This window comes from Equus przewalskii, chromosome 23, assembly GCF_037783145.1.
Source record: "Equus przewalskii isolate Varuska chromosome 23, EquPr2, whole genome shotgun sequence".
Classification (NCBI taxonomy): Eukaryota; Metazoa; Chordata; class Mammalia; order Perissodactyla; family Equidae; genus Equus; species Equus przewalskii.
Window position 1 is genome coordinate 6,252,713 of NC_091853.1, and position 19,102 is coordinate 6,271,814.

Sequence of the window (19,102 nt, forward strand, 5' to 3'; positions counted from 1 at the left end):
CATTTATATTTTTAGGGGAATGTATCTGATATATTCCTGAGAACAGAAATGAAGAGATAAAAAAAGATCATAAACATGTCTTAAAAACTGGCAGGTGATATTATATTTTTAAAAATTAACCTATTCCTCTAACAATTTTTCAGAGGAAGAAATTGCAATTTTTCTCTTCTAGAATATTTATAATCTAATCACCTTCCTATTTGGCATAAGCAAGTCCTTGGAAACCTGGTTCTATGCCAGTGTGCAAAGAGGTCTCGTTGGTGTTCACCGGCACCTCTGCAAAGGCCTGCAACATTTGAACACAGTGTGGTTACTTTAAGTGTTTTTGTAGAAATTATCCCCAAGTTACACAGATTGTTCCAGTTTATATGTTTAGGACTTTATTAAATACTGTCTTCCTAAATTTAGGAAACTTACTTTCACAGGGGATTTTTTTAGTGGAATTTGGATTTTGGTAAACAAATCTTGTTTTAAAATCAAAAGAAGAGCTGACTACTTAGACAGACCCAAGGTGAATCTTTTCTAAAAATAAATGATAGGAATAATTTCATAAATATGTGTATATGTACGTATACATATATAGTATATATACACATATAGTATATAAATATATTTAAACATACATATGAAAATGTTTATAGAAATGCTTAAAGAAAGAAGCCCTAGTAATGCTTAAATGAGACCTTTTTCTGTGTGCATGTTCCAGCATAACGGAGGCATTCGGAGTATGGCCATTCGACACTTTGGTGAATTGCTCAAAGACATGAGTCAATACACATGGATGCTGAATGATGTGGTCCTTATGGGCTTGGTGCCTCTGATCCTGTTTTTGGAGGACACAGAGACAAGCGTAGTTAAAGTAAGTCCTGTGATCTTGTTTTTCCTAGTTTTGCAGAGAATCACAGTGTTTCGCGTAACACTGGATGAATAGGTCCTCACCGACCTCTTTTCCACTTCACAGGCATGTAAATACACGTTAGAAATCTGTGCCTTAGAGTTAAATTGGTCAAAATCGTACTTGCTCAAAGACGAGTATTACAATTTTGAGCTGGTGGTACTCAACATCTGTAACAATCTCGTAAGTGACTCCTCATGTTTACTGCCTTAAGAGTTACAGACAGGACTTTAAAGGATACCCAAAGTGGCGAAAAGTGTTGTGGGGACAAGAGCGGGTCTTGGAGAAGGAATGCGAAGAAAAGATAACAAACGAGTGATTACATCCAGGGCTTAGGACCAGAGAAAATTAAAGTTTCCCACTTCCTTTGCCTCAACATTGATCATCTATCTTATTTTCTTCCTCCAACCCACCTACTTTGAGCTATGGGTGGGTTTAAAGGTAGGAACAGCTTTCCAGATCATCAAAAGAAAAACCGGGATTTCTTTGTCACCGCACAATGGGCTGGTCCTCTGAAAACCAGCATGAACTGCAATGATAGACAAGTGGGGATGGAAGAATGCTAAGCAAAGGTTGGAAACACCAAGTCAGTCTTGGGACTCATTTAATAAATTGAATAATACACAAAAGCAGAAGGGTGAAGTTCATACATAAAAATCCCCAAGTTTTAAATTGGTCTGGATTTGGTATAAGCAACCAAGTTGTTTTCTCTGGAAGCCACTATGGAGGCAGTCAATGTGCTTTTTCAACAATTGAGAGAGTATTGTTTTTACTTTTTATTCTAGCTTCTTTCTCGTGGGAACTACATTACAGATTTGATATCTGATACCTTAGGATTCTTGAGGAGCTCTCGGGCATATCTGAGGAGAACATCAGTTATCTTAGTAGGTAAATAAAATTCAATTTTCATTTCCTAATTTGCCTCAAAATGTACAGAATCGGGTAGCAGCCGGAAGTCTTCCTTGAAGAAATCATAATTTTCTTTGTGATGGACAGCACCTGTCATGGTGATGTCTATGATGAATAGATGTTAATAGGTGTGATGAGAATAGAGCTCTATTTTATGGTTCACAGTGAGTACAGCTGTGTGATTAGATTATTATATAAAGTGTAATCAACAGGTGAATTTTGAAATTTAAGATGGTGGCATATCACTACTAATTATTCCTCTTCACCACTTAAAATTGCTGCCCAAAGAATCCGAATATTAAAAAACATAAACACCATCTTCAACAAAGCTGGGACATCTGTAATCGCAAACTACAATAGATGAGGAAGAGCGACCAAATCCAGTCAACTTTTAAAAAACATAGGGGTGGAGGGGAGTACAGGAAGATTCCAAGAGAAGGCAACGAAATTTTTTTTGATCTTTGATAAACCTGACTAGGTTTTTCCACTAGATTCTCTCCACGAACATCAAAACCGATAATGCTTTATTTGGAACAACAGGAAGTGAGTTCCTGACTCGGTGGTGGGATCTTTCCGTGACGCTATTTGGCATGATGGAGCAGCAGGGCCACCACGGAACAAGGAAATACACCGTCCCATCGTCCTTGTAGACAGGAGTCTGTCAGTTAGTCAGGGTAGGAGACAAACTGAATCATCAGCACTAGATCTGTGTCGATCAGAGAGGAGACACACACACACTCACAGAAAGCCTTGTGTCATAAGAACTTTATTTCAAACTAGAAAGAATTCCTGCTATCCTGAATTCTACCCTGGAACTTTCCACAAACAGTCCTCTGCATATAATATTGCAAGATCCAAAAACAAGTAATCAAAAAGGAAATGGCATTGTCTTTCTACAGGGTATTCGCTGGGGCAAAAGAGAGGAAAGAAAAAAGAAAAACAAATTTAGAAAATGTTTCTACAGAGCATGAAGATCATGATAAATATTTCTGTGAACCCAAAGCTTTTTGAAATAAAGATCTAAAGTATACATACGAGCACACAGAGACTATATGATAGGATAGTAGGAGCACATGAAAAATAAGCTTTCAAAGTGTAGGGGGGAAAGTAGAAGAAAAAAATACATAACCATTACAAAAACTGCATTGCAACCAGCAGAAGAGAAAATACATATTGTTCATTCAACCCAGTAAGGGACAGGAGTTCAGGGTTGAGAAATGCTAGCAAAATGAAATGGAAAGCAACAAGAAACGATTTGAAAAATTAGGGAGCAATGAGAGGTATAGAAGATAGATGAAAGAAATGTAAATATACATAAATGATATCACTAAAGAAGAAAAATATACAATTATAATGGGAAAAAAGTATTCAAACATTTAATTTAAGAAATAAAAAAGGCCTGATTAAATATACTGAGGTGGTAAATAATATATATTTTTTTTGATGAGGAAGATTGGCCCTGAGCTAACATCTGTTGCCAATATAAATCTTTTTGCTTAAGGAAGATTGTCACTGAGCTAACATCTGTGCCAGTCTTCCTCTACTTTGCATGGCTTGATGAGCAGTGTGTAGGTCTGCACCCGGGACCCGAAGCTGCAAACCCCAGGCCACCAAAGCAGAGCACATAAACTTAATCACTATGCCACTGGGCAGGCCCAAGATGGTAAACAATTTTTCAGGGAATATTTCATACAGAATGAAACATTAAGACATTTCCTAATACAGTTATGGGACTTTAGAGTTAAAGAATGCCTGGAGCATTTAGGCAAAAAAAAAAAAAAAAAAAAAATAGAAGTCACCTTTAAGTTACAAAATAAATAAATCTGGTGTTAGATTTCTCCACTTCAGTATTCAATTCTAAAATAAAGTAGAATCGTGCCTGCAAAATCATAAATGGACGGAAAATTGTAACTGAAGGATTTTATAATCAGCAAAATTATATCCAACCATGATGATAAGAGGAAATCATTTTCAAAAACAGAAGAACTCAGGGAAAATAATTGCTGTGAATCCTTCTTGAAGATATCATTGAAGGATGGAATTCAGCCAACTAAAGATTGAAAGGATCAACTATTGCAAAGGATGTGCAATAGCTACTTAATTGCGGACTTCCATCTCCCAGTCCATTCTCCACCATCTTTTGCTTTTCTCTATGCCTTAAGAAGCTGACCGCTATGGTCTACATCTCCCAAGCTACCTTGCCAGCTTGCTTCCAGATTGATAATGCATTTAGTGGACAAGAGTATGCTTAGTATTCAGCATACTAATTGTGACAGTGCTATTCGCAAACAAACTATCCTATCTAGAACCCCACTGAGCACCTGTTGAGAAACACTCATCAACAAGTTCAATGTAATAGTAAAAAACCAGATAATTGTATAGATCTTGACAAGTTGATTCCAAATGTATGTGGAAGAGCAAAAGGCCAAGATACTCCTAAAGAAAAAAATGTGGGCTACCAATTCAACCAGTTATAAAGCTTTATCACAATGCTATAGAATTTTAGATAGTCTGTTACTGACCCAAGGAAAGACAAACAGACCCATGAAACAGAATAGAAAGCCTAGAAACAGATCCACACATATAGAGAGCTAATGTATAAATCAGAAGTGGCAGTGTATATCAGATGATAAATGATGGGCTGTCTAATCAAGATGCTAAGACAATTGGGAATACACACATACATGAATTCCTGGCTGACACCCTACATAAAAATTAATTCCAGGTGTATCAAGCCATGTAAATGTGAAGCACAAATCTTTAAAAATTTTTAGAAGAAAATGTAGGAAAATGTCCTTATAACCAAAAGTAATCAAAATATTTCTAAAGACAAAAAAATGAAAATCAAGCAACATATGGGGAGAAAATATTTGCAATACATATAACAAAACATGTTAATATCCCAAATATATTAAGTATAATAACCTATTAAGCAAAATACAAACATTCAATAGCAGAAAAAATAAAAAGGACAACGAATAAATTAAAATAAAGACCATGAAAAGAGAAATTTCACAGAAGGGAAAACATGAATACAAATAACCTTGTGAGATATGCTCAATGATATTAATAATTAGAGGCATGCAGACTAAAACAACAATAACATTCCAATTCACAATCAACAGAGTGGCAAAATTTTTTTTAAATATAGGAAAAGAAAAATGGATGTTAAAATTGAGAGTTTCTCTTCATCAAAAGACACCATTATCAGAAAGGAAAGGCAAATGTAAGGAGATGTTTACAATATGGATATCTAACAAAAAAATAATATCAGAATATATAAAGGACTTATATAAATCAATAAGAAAAAGACCACCTAATAGAAAAATGGATGATGACTTCACTGAAATTTCTTAGAAAAGGATAGCGAATGACCAACAAACATGTGAAAAGATATTTGACATCATTAGTCATCAGGAAAATGCAAATTATAACCACAATAAGATACCATTATACATCCAGTGGAATGTCTAAAATGGAAAAGACTGATGATACCAAGTGTTGTTAAGGATATGGAACAATCGGAACTCTCTCACATGCTGTTGGAAGTGAAAATTTACAAACTGCTTTGGAGAACTGTTCAGTTGTACCTGTTAAAACTGAACACACCCATATCCTATAACTCAGGAATTCTGTAAATACTAACAGAAATACATACATGTTTTCACAAAAAAATATTCACTAGAATATTCAAAGAAGCACTATTAGTTATAACTCAATCCTATGAGTCAATATTTAGATGAATAAATTGTGGTAGATTCACACAATGAAATGCTACACAGCAAAGAAAAATAAAAAATCTCCAACTACACACAGCGATGTGGATAAACTTTACAGGGTTGAGAAAGAAGAGCCAGTCACAAAAAGAGTACATACTGTATGATTCCATTGGTATAAAATACAAAAACAGCTAGAAGTAACCAGTGGTATTAGCAATTGGGATAATGTTTATGCTGTGGACAGTGAAAGGAAGCCTAAGAGGGGATTTCTGGGTTACTGATAATGTCCTGTGTCTTGACCTTACATATGATTAGCATGTGAATATTCCACATGCTGTACATTTATGACATATGCACTTTTTGATATGTATGTTATACTTAAATGAAAAAATTAGAGTTATACACACACACATATATCATGGGGTTGAAAAAGATGTGGAGCAATGGGAATTTTTGTTGGTAATACTGGGAGTAGTAATTGATACAAACACTTGGAAAATAGACATTGTCTTGCAAGCTGAAGTTGAACATAATGTCCCTATGAGCCACAAATACCAATCTTAGGTATTGTATGCCTTAGAGAAACTCTTGCATAAGTGTACTTGGAGACAGATGAACAAAAGTTCACTTCAGTACTATCTGTAATAGCAGAAAAGCTGGAAATGATCCAAACGTCCATGACAAGTAGGGTAGGTAAATAATTGTTGTATAATAATAAATGAAACATTAGATAACAAGGAAATTAAAAAAAAAAATAATTCCACTCACCAAAATAGAAGAACGCCAAAAACCTAACATAGCATGGAAAAAAAAGAATATATACCATTTGTATAAAGGGCAAAGCACACACAAGTAGAAGTACATTATTTGGGAATCCATACTAATTTGCTAGAAAACTGTATGGAAAACCAAAGAAATAGTCCATGCAAAATTCGGCATAATGGTTTACTAGGAAGGAGAGGGAAGGAAATCTATTTGTGGGAGGACTTAGAGGACGCTTGAAAAGCACTGGTATTTTCTATTTCTTAAGCCTGTAGCAGGGCATGTGAATGTTCAATTTATTATAATTCTTTAAAATGTACATCCATTATATATACCTTTTTGTATGTATTATATTTTTAATTTAAAAATATATGCTTTTAAATTATGCTCATCTTAAAAATCAATAACTTTCCTGTACAAAAACAACTAACTTGTTGGAAAATACAGTGGAAGAAAAGATTTCATTTACAATAGGTGAAAAATAAAGAAGGAAGGAAAGAATGAGGAAGAGGAGAAGCCAGGAAGAAGGAAGAAAGGAAAGAGGGAGGGAGGAAGGTGGGGAGAGTCCCAGAGGGAAGGAGGGAGACGACACGGGGAGCAGAGGAGGAAGGAAGGAAGGAAGGAAAAATGGACAGACGGGAGGCGGAAGGGAGATCTAAAAAGAAATTTTAAAACGTGTGCAATATTTCTTTGAAGAAAACTTGCAAACATTACTGAAAAACACAAAGAAGATTTGAGTAAATAGAAAGGTATAAACCATATTTTGGAAAGGAAAGAGTCAAAATTTAAAATGTGCCAATTCTTTCCGAAATGAATCTGTACACAGAATGAGATGCCAATTAAAATATCAACAGGGCTCTTTTTTAAGAGAATTGACATGCTGATTCTAAAATTAATGTAGAAAAAAATTAATGTGGAAAAGTTAGCATGCAAGAACCTCCAGGAAATTCTAACCCAAAAAGAGAGAGAGAGAGAGAGAGGACTAGCTCTATCAGATATTAATATAGCTACAGTAATCAAAATCACGTGGAACGAACACACAGACAAGTGGAACAAAATGTGATCCAGAAATAAGCCCCAAAGCATGTGGTATTTTAGAAAGTGAATCATTAGCTTTAACTAACAGTGATGAAAATATAGAATATTCCTTAAATGATTTAGGGACACCTGGTGAGCCATCTGGAATTTTAAAAATTATTTTGTTCCTATCTCATTTCTTACACTAAATAAGTTCCAGATGGTCAAAAGCTCAAATAAGAAAAATGAAACTGTAATAATAAATAAAATTAGATAAAATAGTATGGAAGAATTTGTTTTACAATCATGAGGTGAGTAGTATCTTTCTAAGTAAAAGTCAAAATCCAGAAACCATAAAGAAAAGACTGATAGACTATATAAAAAGTACATATTTCTGCCAGGAAAAATGACTATAAACAGAGTCAAAAGCCAAATTGGGATAAAATACTTTTGACATTTATCACATAGAAAGGGTGAGTTCTTACTGTCTAAAGAATCCTTAGAAATCCATAGGAAAAGACAACCCACTAGAAAAACAGACAGAGAACATGAAAAAAAATTATTTGGCTCATAAAATAAAATTTTCACAACTTCATCCAAAAAGTGATGCAAATTGAAATGACGAAATGTTTCCATCCATCAAACTGACAAAGATCAAAAAGTTTCACACTACATGGTTTTGGCGGGGTTACAGGAAGTAGGTAATCCAATTACTGGTGAGAGTGTGAATTGCTACAATTTCTAAGAAGAACAGTGTGGTAACATCCATCAAAATGTGAAATGCATATTCTTTTGACTCTGTAATCTCCTCTTAAGAAAATTTATCCTCTGATATACTCACACGTGAGAAATGATGTGTGTACATAGACATTCACAGCATCATTGGCCTTACAATGCCATCTATCATTAGCATGTGGCTTCTATCCTCATTTGTGTTTTCTGATTACCTTCAGCATTTCAAGTGTTACACCAAGGGGAAAAACAAGAAAGTAAAGGGCAGAAGGTGTAGCTAGGTCAACCCAATTTTAAAAAGCTTTCTTCAAAGTCCCAGCCAGTGATTTATCTTAGACTCCCCTAGGATCATAACTGTCACAGTGCCACCATTAGTTCCACGAGATGCTTGGAATTATGAGTTTTTAAATAGGCAAGAAGGGGACAATGAAATTGGATTGGCAGCTAGAAGCGTGTCACAACTGTCAACATTTAAAATTTGAGTTTTTACATAAGTATCTGGATTTCTAATTATTTTGGGGGGAGAAAGGGAAGATAAGGCTACCCTGAACCACGTTTCTGCGTGGTAGCAACTGAGCGGAGCTGACTGTCAACCCCACTTGTGGACGGAGGTGTGCTTCCTGTTCGCCCGCCTGCACACCACCACCCATTGCTCTCTCCACCCAGCTGCGATCACAGCCGGGTGAGCCTGGTCTGCATTTTAGTTAATCTGCCAAGTTCTTCAATACATCAAATTCTGTTTGAACGTTATTTGTGACTTTCAATAGGGCCATTTAATTTTTAGGTGTTTTTGCTTAATTTTGCCACCTGTTTTGTTCCTTTGGTGGTAATATTGTATTTATGAAATAAGTTCCTGCGGTATAAGAAAGACCCAAATATAACTAAGGCTTAAACAACATAATAGTTTATTTCTCTCTCATCTAACAGTCTGATTAGACTAGTGCCAGCTTTTTGTAGCTCTAGAATTCCCATCAAACAGTTTCCTACATCAGGTCCAAAATGCCCCAGCTCCTGCAACCACTTCAGTCACATCCATCTCTTTCTCTATCTTTTTTCTTTCTTCAGGAAGATTGGCCTTGAGCTAACGTCTGTTGCCAGTCCTCCTCATTTTGCTGGGGAAGATTCACCCTGAGCTGACATCTGTGCCAATCTTCCTCTGTTTTGTATGTGGGATGCCATCACAGCATGGCCTCGACAAATGGCGAACAAGTGCTGTAGGTCCATGTCCGGGAACCGGGCCTGGGCTGCCAAGTAGAGTGTGCTGAACTTAACTAATAGGCCATGGGGCTGGCCCCGACACAGCCATCTCTTTAAAGAGCAAATATCACTTCTGCTAAATGATCATTAGCCCAGAAGATAGGTGTGTTGCCACTCCTAGCAGCAAAGAAGTTTTGAAAATCTACTCATCTGTTGGGTGGCCATGTGTCCAGTCAAAACTCAATAGTTTTAGTAAGAGAACTAAAGGGAAAAAAAGGTAATTTGATAGTAGGGGAAATTAATACTCTCCAACATAGGAAATTTTCGTTCATTTATTCGTATCTTCAATCTAATTCTAAAAGGAACTGCATTGCATTACAAATTAAACAGATAGAAGAGCATGGCAATTAAGGATACCTTTACAACACAGGTTTGTGTTTCAAGTATTATTTTGAAATTTTTAAGCCCATGCTCCACCCACCAACAGAGTATCTTGAACTTTACCGTAGATTGTATTATAAAAATGATCGATCGATTGTTGTGATTTTTGTGGTCAGTATTTTGACTGAAGCAGAAACAATACCAAATATTAGTATGAGTCAGATAAGCTTGCATTCAAATCTCAGAATGAACACCCCTAGCTATGTGACCTTTGCCAAGTTACGTTTTTTTTTAAAGAAATCTTTTTTTTTTTAGATTTTTTTTTTAATTTTTTTCCTTTTTCTCCCCACAGCCCCCCAGTACATAGTTGTATATTCTTCGTTGTGGGTCCTTCTAGTTGTGGCATGTGGGACGCTGCCTCAGCGTGGTTTGATGAGCAGTGCCATGTCCGCACCCAGGATTCGAACCAACGAAACACTGGGCCGCCTGCAGTGGAGCGCGCAAACTTAACCACTCGGCCACGGGGCCAGCCCCTTTGCCAAGTTACTTTTAATCTCTATGAGCTTTGGTTTTATTGTCTGTAAAATGAGGATAATAAAAACATCCTCAAAAAGACTTTTAAAACCTATCTGAAGACATTGGAGAGCCTTCTAAAGGCAGTGATCCAGAACAGAAGCATAGAAAAACCAAAAGAAATAGGCCTGATATTTGGATTATTTTGCCTTTTAGATTTTGCCAATTCTAAATGCAAAAACGGTAATTGGAAGGCTGAGAAACTGTGCAGAAATTTTAACTATCTCACTGAGCTGGAGGAACAAAACTGAATTTTGGAAACAAAAATTTTCCAAAACTGAAATAAAGTAATAACAAGAAATAAAATGTATAAGTTTGGATAAAAGAAAGTAAAACTTTCAAAATTTGCAGACAAATAATTGCATATTTAAAACAATGCAAAGAATTCAGAAAAGCTATTTGAATCAGTTAATTTATCAAGTTTTCTAGGTCCAACATCAATAGACAAAGATCAGCTGGGTTTCTATACACTATCAATAAACAACTAAACAATTGAGTTAAAAAAATGCCAACCATCAATAACCATAAATAAAAAGATGATGGATTGGCCTACATTAAAACTGGGGACTTCTGTTCATCAAAAAACAATACAAATGGAAAAGTTTAGCCATGGAGTAGGAAGATATTTGTAAGGTGGGTAACATTTAACATTTAAAAAGATCAGTATCCAGAATATAAAATGCCTACAAATAAATAAGAAAAGGCCAGACAACTCAATATGAAAACAGGAAGGTCACTTGAATAGGCATTTCACAAAAAAACATGTCCAAATGGCCAATAAATATACAAAACTCTTATGAATCTTCACAAATGAAGCAAATTAAAATCACTGTGTGATACTACCACCAAACCCATGAGAAGGACTAAAAGGAAAAAGACTAACAAAATCAGGTGTTAGAGAGGATGTAGAGCAATGAAAATGTTCGTGCACTACTGGTGGGAGTAAAAGTTGGTACAACCACTTTGGAAACTGTTTGACAGTAACAATTAAAGGTGAATAAAAGCATATCTATTAGCCAATAAATTCTCTCCTAGCTATATACCAAACATCAGTGCATACAAATGCATACCAAAATTTATGTGCAAGAATGCCCATAATAACATCATATCCATAATAGCCACCAATTGGAAACAACACATTGCCCCTCATCAACAGAATGAATAAAAGATGCTTCATTCATAGCATGGAATATCATATAGCAGCGTTCAGCAAACTCTTTCTGTAAAAGGAATAATAGCAAATATTTTAGGCTTCAAGTACTATGTGGTCTCTGTCACAACTACTCAACTCTGCTATTGTAGGGTGAAAGTAGCCAGAGATAATATGTAAACAAATGAGCCAATGAGTATGGTTATGGCTCAAGAAAACTGTTTGCCAACCTCTGCCATGTAGCAAATAGAAATATATGAACTATTGCTATATTAGAGAACATGGATTAATCTTACAACATAATGTTGAACAAAAGGAGGCAGACAAGAAAGAATGTATTCTGAAGGGTGGAGTTGCAGATTGGGAAGGGCATGAGGGAGGCTTCTGGGATGCTAGTAATATACTATTTAATGACCCAGGTGGTAGCTAGAAGTGTTCACTTTGTGGTCATTCACTGAACCGTGCCATTACGATTTGTGCACATTTATACACATACATATAACTCAATACAAGTTTTACTAAATACTAATTACTTGAAAGCACTAAAAGGTGATTCAAGGATAATCTAGAGATGCTTTGCTTTGAAGAAAGCAATAAAGGTAGCCAGATAATATGGGAGAATGTGTTTTCATGATGTGTTTTGGGGTAACTTTAATTTTACTTTGTGCATAGGGTACTTGGCAAAATTGGGTGGCCATTTGCTACTCAGAGATGAAATCGAAGTCATGCTTGAGGGTAAGTGTTGAGGCTATAGTGAAATCTTTATGCATAGGTCTAAATAAATTCACCATTGTGATTTGATTAACATCTGAGTTCTATAATTGTGCCAGGGATGATGGGAGGAGAGTGGGAGTGGTGGGTGGTAGTTGGGGGAATCAATTGACGGACTGGGTTAAGGGACATCTTTTTTTCTTTTCCATTCTTCCTTTCTCTGTCTCTCTCAATCTGTTTCAACTTCTCCATCTATCCCACTCATTACCTGAGACCTAGCTATCATCCTAGAGCTCTTGGGAACTACAGAGAGTTGAGGATTCATTCACTCATTCATCCAACAAATATTTTTCCAGCATCTACTATGTGACAGCACTATTCTAGCTGCTGAGGTGTATCTTCAGCAAACAAAGCAAAGTCCCTTTCCTCCAAGAATTTACACTTTAGAGGAACGCAATGTACATTTGCCCCAAAGGGAATTTAAGAAAGGTAATGTTTATTCTATCAAAATGTTTGCATCTTCGGCATCTCTCTCTTAGCCTCCGTCTATTTCCCCATCAGGATCAGAATTATAACAGTCAAGGTAGACAATAGGGTGGCTGCCTTCCTTCTGTTTTGGAGGGGGTGTTGTAATAGACTTTATTTTTTAGAGCAGTTTTAGATTTACAGCAAAATTAAAAGGAAGTTACAAAGATTTCCCATGTACTCTCTGCCCCTACACATGTGTGACCTCCCCCATTACCTGCATCCCCCACCAGAAGGATGCGTTTGTTACAGCTGATGAACTTACATTTACACATCTTTATCTTCCTTCCTTCTTCATTCATTTATTCATTCATTCACTTGTTTATTCGACGTCTGTTTACTTACTGCCTTCGAAATGCTAAGTACTGTAATTCTCCCTCCATGTCTCTCAGAATCCTTTTCTTCTTTCTCTCTTCTTCCTCCTCCTCTTTCCCCTCTCTCTCTTTTCTAAATCTATCCTGTTTTTCCCTCTCTATTTCTTTTCATTAGGAAAGAAAATAATAGTTTCCCACAAGCCCAGTGTCTTGGTATAATGATATTAACATTTTAGTATATATATTATTCCAGACATTTTTAAGAATATAAACTATTACATATTTATTTTTAAGACTATCATAACTGTTTATAACATTTTTCACTTATTCATGTATCATAAACATCTTTTCATGCCAAGACATATGGATCTACATCATCATGTCCATGTATGTGCTAGTTCATTTTATGATATTCATTATTCCCTTTTTTTTTTTTTGGTGAGGAAGATTGTCCCTGAGCTAATATCCTTGCCAATCTTCCTCTACTTTATATGTGGGATGCTGCCACAGCATGGCTTGATGAGCAGTATGTAGGTCCACACCCAGGATCCAAACCCGCAAACCCTGGGCCGCCAAAGCAGAGAGCATGAACTAAATCACTATGCCACTGGGGTAGCCTCTGATATTCCTAATTTTTAAGTAGTTCCCTATTGATGAACATTTGACTGACTCCAACTTTTTTCATTATTATGAGCAATATTGAACCTCTTCATGAATATATATTTTTGCTCATCTATCAGAAATACCCAGCACATGATAGCCACTCAGTCAATGTTTAGTGAATATTTCTGTTTTTCTGTTAATAAAATCTGGTGTGATAGCAGATAAAACTTCCTGGGTGCTATTTGTCAAAGTAATGAAAACTGAGAGTGTGGGGAGGGAAGGAGGGGGACTCTGTGAAAGGTGGTGGGGCTATTCAAGTTTAGGACTTTCAGACTCTGAGAGAGATGCCTTGAACTAAAGACCCTTCTGCTGTTATAGCTGTTGACCGAGTGCTTTGGGATGAAGACCCTGTGATTAGGGAGTTGGCGAAAATAACCCACAACATTTTTAAGGAAGTAGCCAATGGATTGAACACTTCAAATGTTAAACAAAGCCTCCAAAGATTGTTTAAGTTCATCTACACCAAAAAATTGAAGCCTCTTTATAATTATAACCAGCACAACAACCTGACAGGCAGTCCTGAGGGGATTAAGGAAACCAAGAATGACAAAGAAGGCCTTATGGATGAGAATTTTGAAGAGATTTTGGGAAAGGATGAGAGGTTCACTCGTGCCTCTGAAGAGGAATGATTCTCCTTTCCCTCTTGATAACTTAAGTCTGTTTGTAGATGCTTTTTCAAAGGATTCTGGAAGCCTTGACTGTCTCTTCTTAATTCTCTTTTTAAATATAGAAACCTGAGAATTTGTTGCCTCTCTCTTTCTGACAGTAATCAGAAGCCCTAATTCATCAAATCCACTAATAAAATTGAAAAATCATATAAACAAAGTGTTTGATGAGAAGCTCCTGGAACTTGATTCAATCAATAAGCATCTACTGAACACCTTCAAAGTGCCAGACACTGTGCTAGGCAATGGGGACAACACATACAAGGATATATACATACATACATATATATATATACACACACATACATATTTGGATAATATAGACAACGTTCCCATGCTCGGGAAGGTCACAGTCTAGTGACACACAATATGGTCATTTTCATCCTGCCGGAATGAATGCTGCCTGGGGTCATGTCTACAAAGCAGGAGATGGAACTTGCAGGGGAAGGGGAAAGAGAGCAGGGAAAGGTATTCCAGGTAGAGACACTGAGGCAAGAAGAGTGTTGGGGGAAGCTGGAGAGTTTGTGGTGGATAAAACTGTCACTTCTCAACTGAGAGGAAAGAAAAATGGGGAGTGGTGAGACTCGGGGGGAAGATTATGCTGTGCTAATTGGCTCAAACACTTTAAAATGAAAATTAGATAGTCCATCATAGTTAGTGGTTCTCCACAGCCGTCAGGATCCAGCCAGACACTTTGTCCTGGTTTATAAGAGAGTTGATGTATGAATGTTGATCCTCAGTGATCTGTTTTGACTGAAGGCTCATCTTTCATTCTTCTCACCTCAGCCTCCTCCCAATCCTGTATTTCCACCCTAGCATAAACCATTCCAGCCACAATAAACTACTTGCTGTTAGATGAAAGCCCCTTTTCCTCTGTTGATGCACATACTGTGGCCTTGTAATGTGTCGACTTGCAGTTTGCACAGGTTTTCATTTCTCTGCTGGCTCACCTCGCTGGTGTGGGGCACCAGCAGCTCCACCTTTCCTTGGGTCCTCCTCCAGCTTCTCTGACTTCGGGGCCAGATGGGTTTAGTTCTGTTGACAAAGGACAACAGCTTCTCCTGCAGGACACCTGCATCATCATCATCATCATCATCGATGTTGGCGGCAGTAAGAGACTGACAAAGTCCCCAGCTTGTGGGTTCTACCTTGACCTTGCTCTCCCACTTTACACCCATCCTCTCTTCCCTTCCCAACTGTCTACCCTGCAGACTTTAAACTCCAGCATCCAATGTGAAGACGGCAGCCTTGCAGAGACTACTTAACCCACTCCCGCAATTGCTTTCAATCAAATCCCTGGTTCTGCATCTCTAATTGAACCCTGACTGATACATCTGAGATGCAATTTCCAGGCCCCTTGGGTCAAGCAGGTGACTGTTGTAACGCTCTGTATACCTTTCACTGCATTCATCAGACTGTACTGCAGTTACTAATTTCCTTTTTCTGTCCCATAAAATTGAAGTTTCTTGAAAGCAAATGTTGTATCTTACACTTGGTTGAGTCCTCTGTCACCCACAGTGCCTGGTACCTGATGTATACTCAATGAACACTTGCCAAGTGAATGAAACGCGAACAGGACATATTGCCCTAGTGCTTCAACAAAAATTTTCAGATATTTATGAGTGTTACTTAATATTAGAAATAATAAAAGAATGGATGACTTTATTTTCTCCTTAATCTGTATTATTTCATATTACTTAGATGTCCAAGACCTCACTTTTCAAAGTCAGGGCAAATTCCTTTCCCATTTTCTACACTAGCAGGATGTCTGCTGTGGTGGGCTGAATAATGACCCCCCAAAGGTATCCAATGCCTAATCGCCAGAATCTGCAAATATGTTACCTTACATGGCAAAAGGGTCTTTACAGATTTGATTAAATTAAGAATCTCAAAATGGGGAGATTATCCTGGATTATCCAGGTGGGCCCAATGTAATCACAACAGTCTTTACAAGAGGAAGGTGGGAGGTGATTTTTTTAAAAGATGCTATAATGCTAGCTTTGAAAATGAAGATAGGAGCCATAAGCCAAGAAATGCAAGAAATGCAATTCTAGAAGCTGAAAGAAGGCAAGAAAATGGATTCTTCTCTACAGTCTCCAGAGTGACTATGGTCCTGCCAACACCTTGATTTCGGCCCATTGAAACCTATTTTGGATGTCTGGCCTTCAGAACTGTAAAATAATAAATCTGTGCTGTTTTAAGACACTACATTTGTGGTAATTTGTTAGAGCTGTAATAGGAAACTAATATGCCTAGATTTCTACAAAACAAAACAAATCAAACCAGATCATAACTGTCTCTTCCCCCTGACAAAAAAATGAGTATAGTGGACCGTATACAAATTTTAAGGTTTCTATAAAAGGTTTGATGGTCTGTGATGTTTATAGTGGACATGTTCTTCAACGTCTGTTAGACCACCACACCACCAGGGATTTCTCCTTCACTCTCAACCTACACAGTAACCTATTTCATCATCTCCTAGTGCTCTTCTCTTTCTCCCTCCCATCACTTCTCTTCACCCCATAATTTCCTGATTCCCCCAGGAACTCTGAGATATTTTCACTTTATTTTCTAAAACACTTGGCTCTCCACAGGTTCCAACTCCAACCTAGATACCCAGATCTTCCACTTGCTCTGAAGACATAAATGCATCTCTTCCATAGATTCTACTTTCTTGAGTAGACAGTTGTGGTTTTGAATTACACATTTCCCCTTAGCACATGATGATGCCACTCTCATTTTTTAAAAATTATAATAATCCTTGCAAGCTTCCCCATTGTTTGTAGAGGTAAGATGGAAATAGTTAATATGACCTTTGATGCCCTGTGGGATCTGGCCCTGCATGATTTGCCAACTCCATGCAACACCCACCTCCTTACTCTGCTCTAAAGGTACCAGCCTTCTCAGCTCCTCATGTCACCCATGCATTAGGGCCCTCACTCATGCTCTTCTTATACCTGAGACACTCTTCCTTTCTTACTACCCAGTCAGTTCCTACCCATCTTTCAAATTCCAATCCACAAGTTATTCCAACAGGAAGCTTCTCTGAACCCCTATATACTTTTGTAGCACTTACCGCAATAACAATAACTAGATAATTAGTTATGGAACAAATTAAATGAAAAAAGTACAAGTAGTTGCCTGTACTCTGATCCCATTGCTAAAACATCAGCTCCTAATATCATAAATTGTGTCTGTTTGGTCACACCTGTATCCACGGGGGCTGTCACAGTGCCATACATGTAGTAGTATTTAATATATATATTTTTCACATGGATGGATGGCTGGATGAATGAATGAATGAACAAACCCATGACCAGGTTTTCTGATATTGGGTGGTCAGATGTGTCAGTAACTATGCTTAAGGGAAGATTAATCCTGAGCTTGATTGGACACATTGCTGTGGCCCTGGTATAGGGAAAGGGGCTGACATTTGCTACAGACCTACTATGTGATAGGCACTTTTCATGTAATTGCTTTATTTCATCTTCACCATAACCCTGAAAAAGAGATATTTTTGCCCCGTTGTTCAGATGAGGCACTAGCATACACTCCATTGCCTTTGATATCCATGTAGGTGGAGGGGATGCAAGTGGTCCCTGATGAAGTCACTATTTCAGGAATGACAGTTGGCCTCCATTTTGCGCAACAAAATTATGGTGGCACCTGGCAGAGAAGAAAATACCCTCCCACCGAGAGACCTTCTCTAGTCCTCAATGTATTCCCGTAGCACACTCTGCCTACACCCTCAAACAAAAGAACAATAATAATTGATAAAATCTGAATGGCTACTATATGACAGATACTGTACAAAGTGCTTTACTTGCATTATCCAATTTATTCTTCCCAAAAATCTTAGCAGTTGAGTGTTATTACCGCTTTCATTTATGGATAAGGAATCTGAGTCTTAGAGAGAGTGGGTAAATCGTCACGCAACTTAGGGAGAGGAGAGCAGTACATCTGAACTCAAGGACTCCAGACCCAGGGCTCTTCATCATTATACCGTGTATTTGCCTTTTTATGGATGTGTTTTTCCTGCCAGGTATAAACCCAGGTTGTGCCTTGTAATCACTTGGACAGTTTAAAAAAAAATACCAATAAGCAGACTTCAATCCAGACCATTTTCATCAGAATCTTTAGGCCTGAGGCCTGGGCATCAGCGTTTGTTAAGAGTCCTGGTGAGTCTAGAGGAAAGACAGTATTCTGAGTCAATGTGTTAGTTGCTCCTTGAGGTGGGATCTAGATATTTCTGTATCCCCAGCATTCAGCGCTGTGTCGAACGTGTGGAGAAAAACTTCATAAAATTTATCTATGATTTGCCTGCTAATAGCAACCAATTAGACAGGAAGCAATCATGTACACATAAACATTTATGTAGTGTCTAATGTAAGCAAGGCACTGTACTGGGAAATAAGGATACAAATTAAGCATTTCCAGATGCCTGATTCTGAGAAGATATTGCCACTGAGTTCTTCCACAATAGAGTGAGGCAGCAGGGGAAGAGAGACTGTTTCACTATTTTAAAAAGATATTTTTTTCAAGATCTAAATAAAGATATCTAAATTCTAAAAGAGTTGCTCTTTAGACAGGCACAGTCAGGATTCTAAGCATCCGGCAAATTAAAAATTAGAATTTTAATACACTTGTATTAGTCTACTTTCCAGTATAGCTTGCTTTTTTTTTTTCAATATCTAAATAGACATTGATGCCAGGCTGATAAATAGTGAATCACCAATTCGCACTTGATTTGGAGATTCAGCCAGTTCTTCATCTCTTCCTGGCACTCTTCCCTGGCTTCTTAAGACTAGCTGGAGTGTCCTCCTTCTATGATTCCATACAGAGTCAGAATATTTATTACAGCAGATTTCAAATGCCTGTTTTCAGGTCTG

The 19,102-nt window shown here is 37.3% G+C and overlaps 1 protein-coding gene and 1 long non-coding RNA gene across 3 annotated transcripts in view; one reads left to right on the forward strand and one right to left on the reverse strand.

Annotated features, from left to right (window-relative positions):
- MROH9 (maestro heat like repeat family member 9) overlaps positions 1 to 14,373 on the forward strand; it is an 83,046-nt gene extending 68,673 nt beyond the window's left edge. For both annotated transcript variants that reach the window (XR_011532040.1, XM_070591054.1), the window contains exons 18-22: positions 707 to 859; positions 962 to 1,078; positions 1,681 to 1,783; positions 12,008 to 12,070; positions 13,867 to 14,373. Coding sequence is in view for 1 of the 2 variants with exons in the window: in XM_070591054.1 (XP_070447155.1) it covers positions 707 to 859; positions 962 to 1,078; positions 1,681 to 1,783; positions 12,008 to 12,070; positions 13,867 to 14,177 (747 nt within the window). In the remaining variant the exon portion in view is untranslated. The remainder of the gene's footprint in view (positions 1 to 706; positions 860 to 961; positions 1,079 to 1,680; positions 1,784 to 12,007; positions 12,071 to 13,866) is intronic.
- The window catches only part of LOC139078876 (uncharacterized), a 61,196-nt gene that overhangs the window by 2,083 nt on the left and 40,011 nt on the right, over positions 1 to 19,102 (reverse strand). The gene's annotated exons all lie outside the window — the stretch shown is intronic.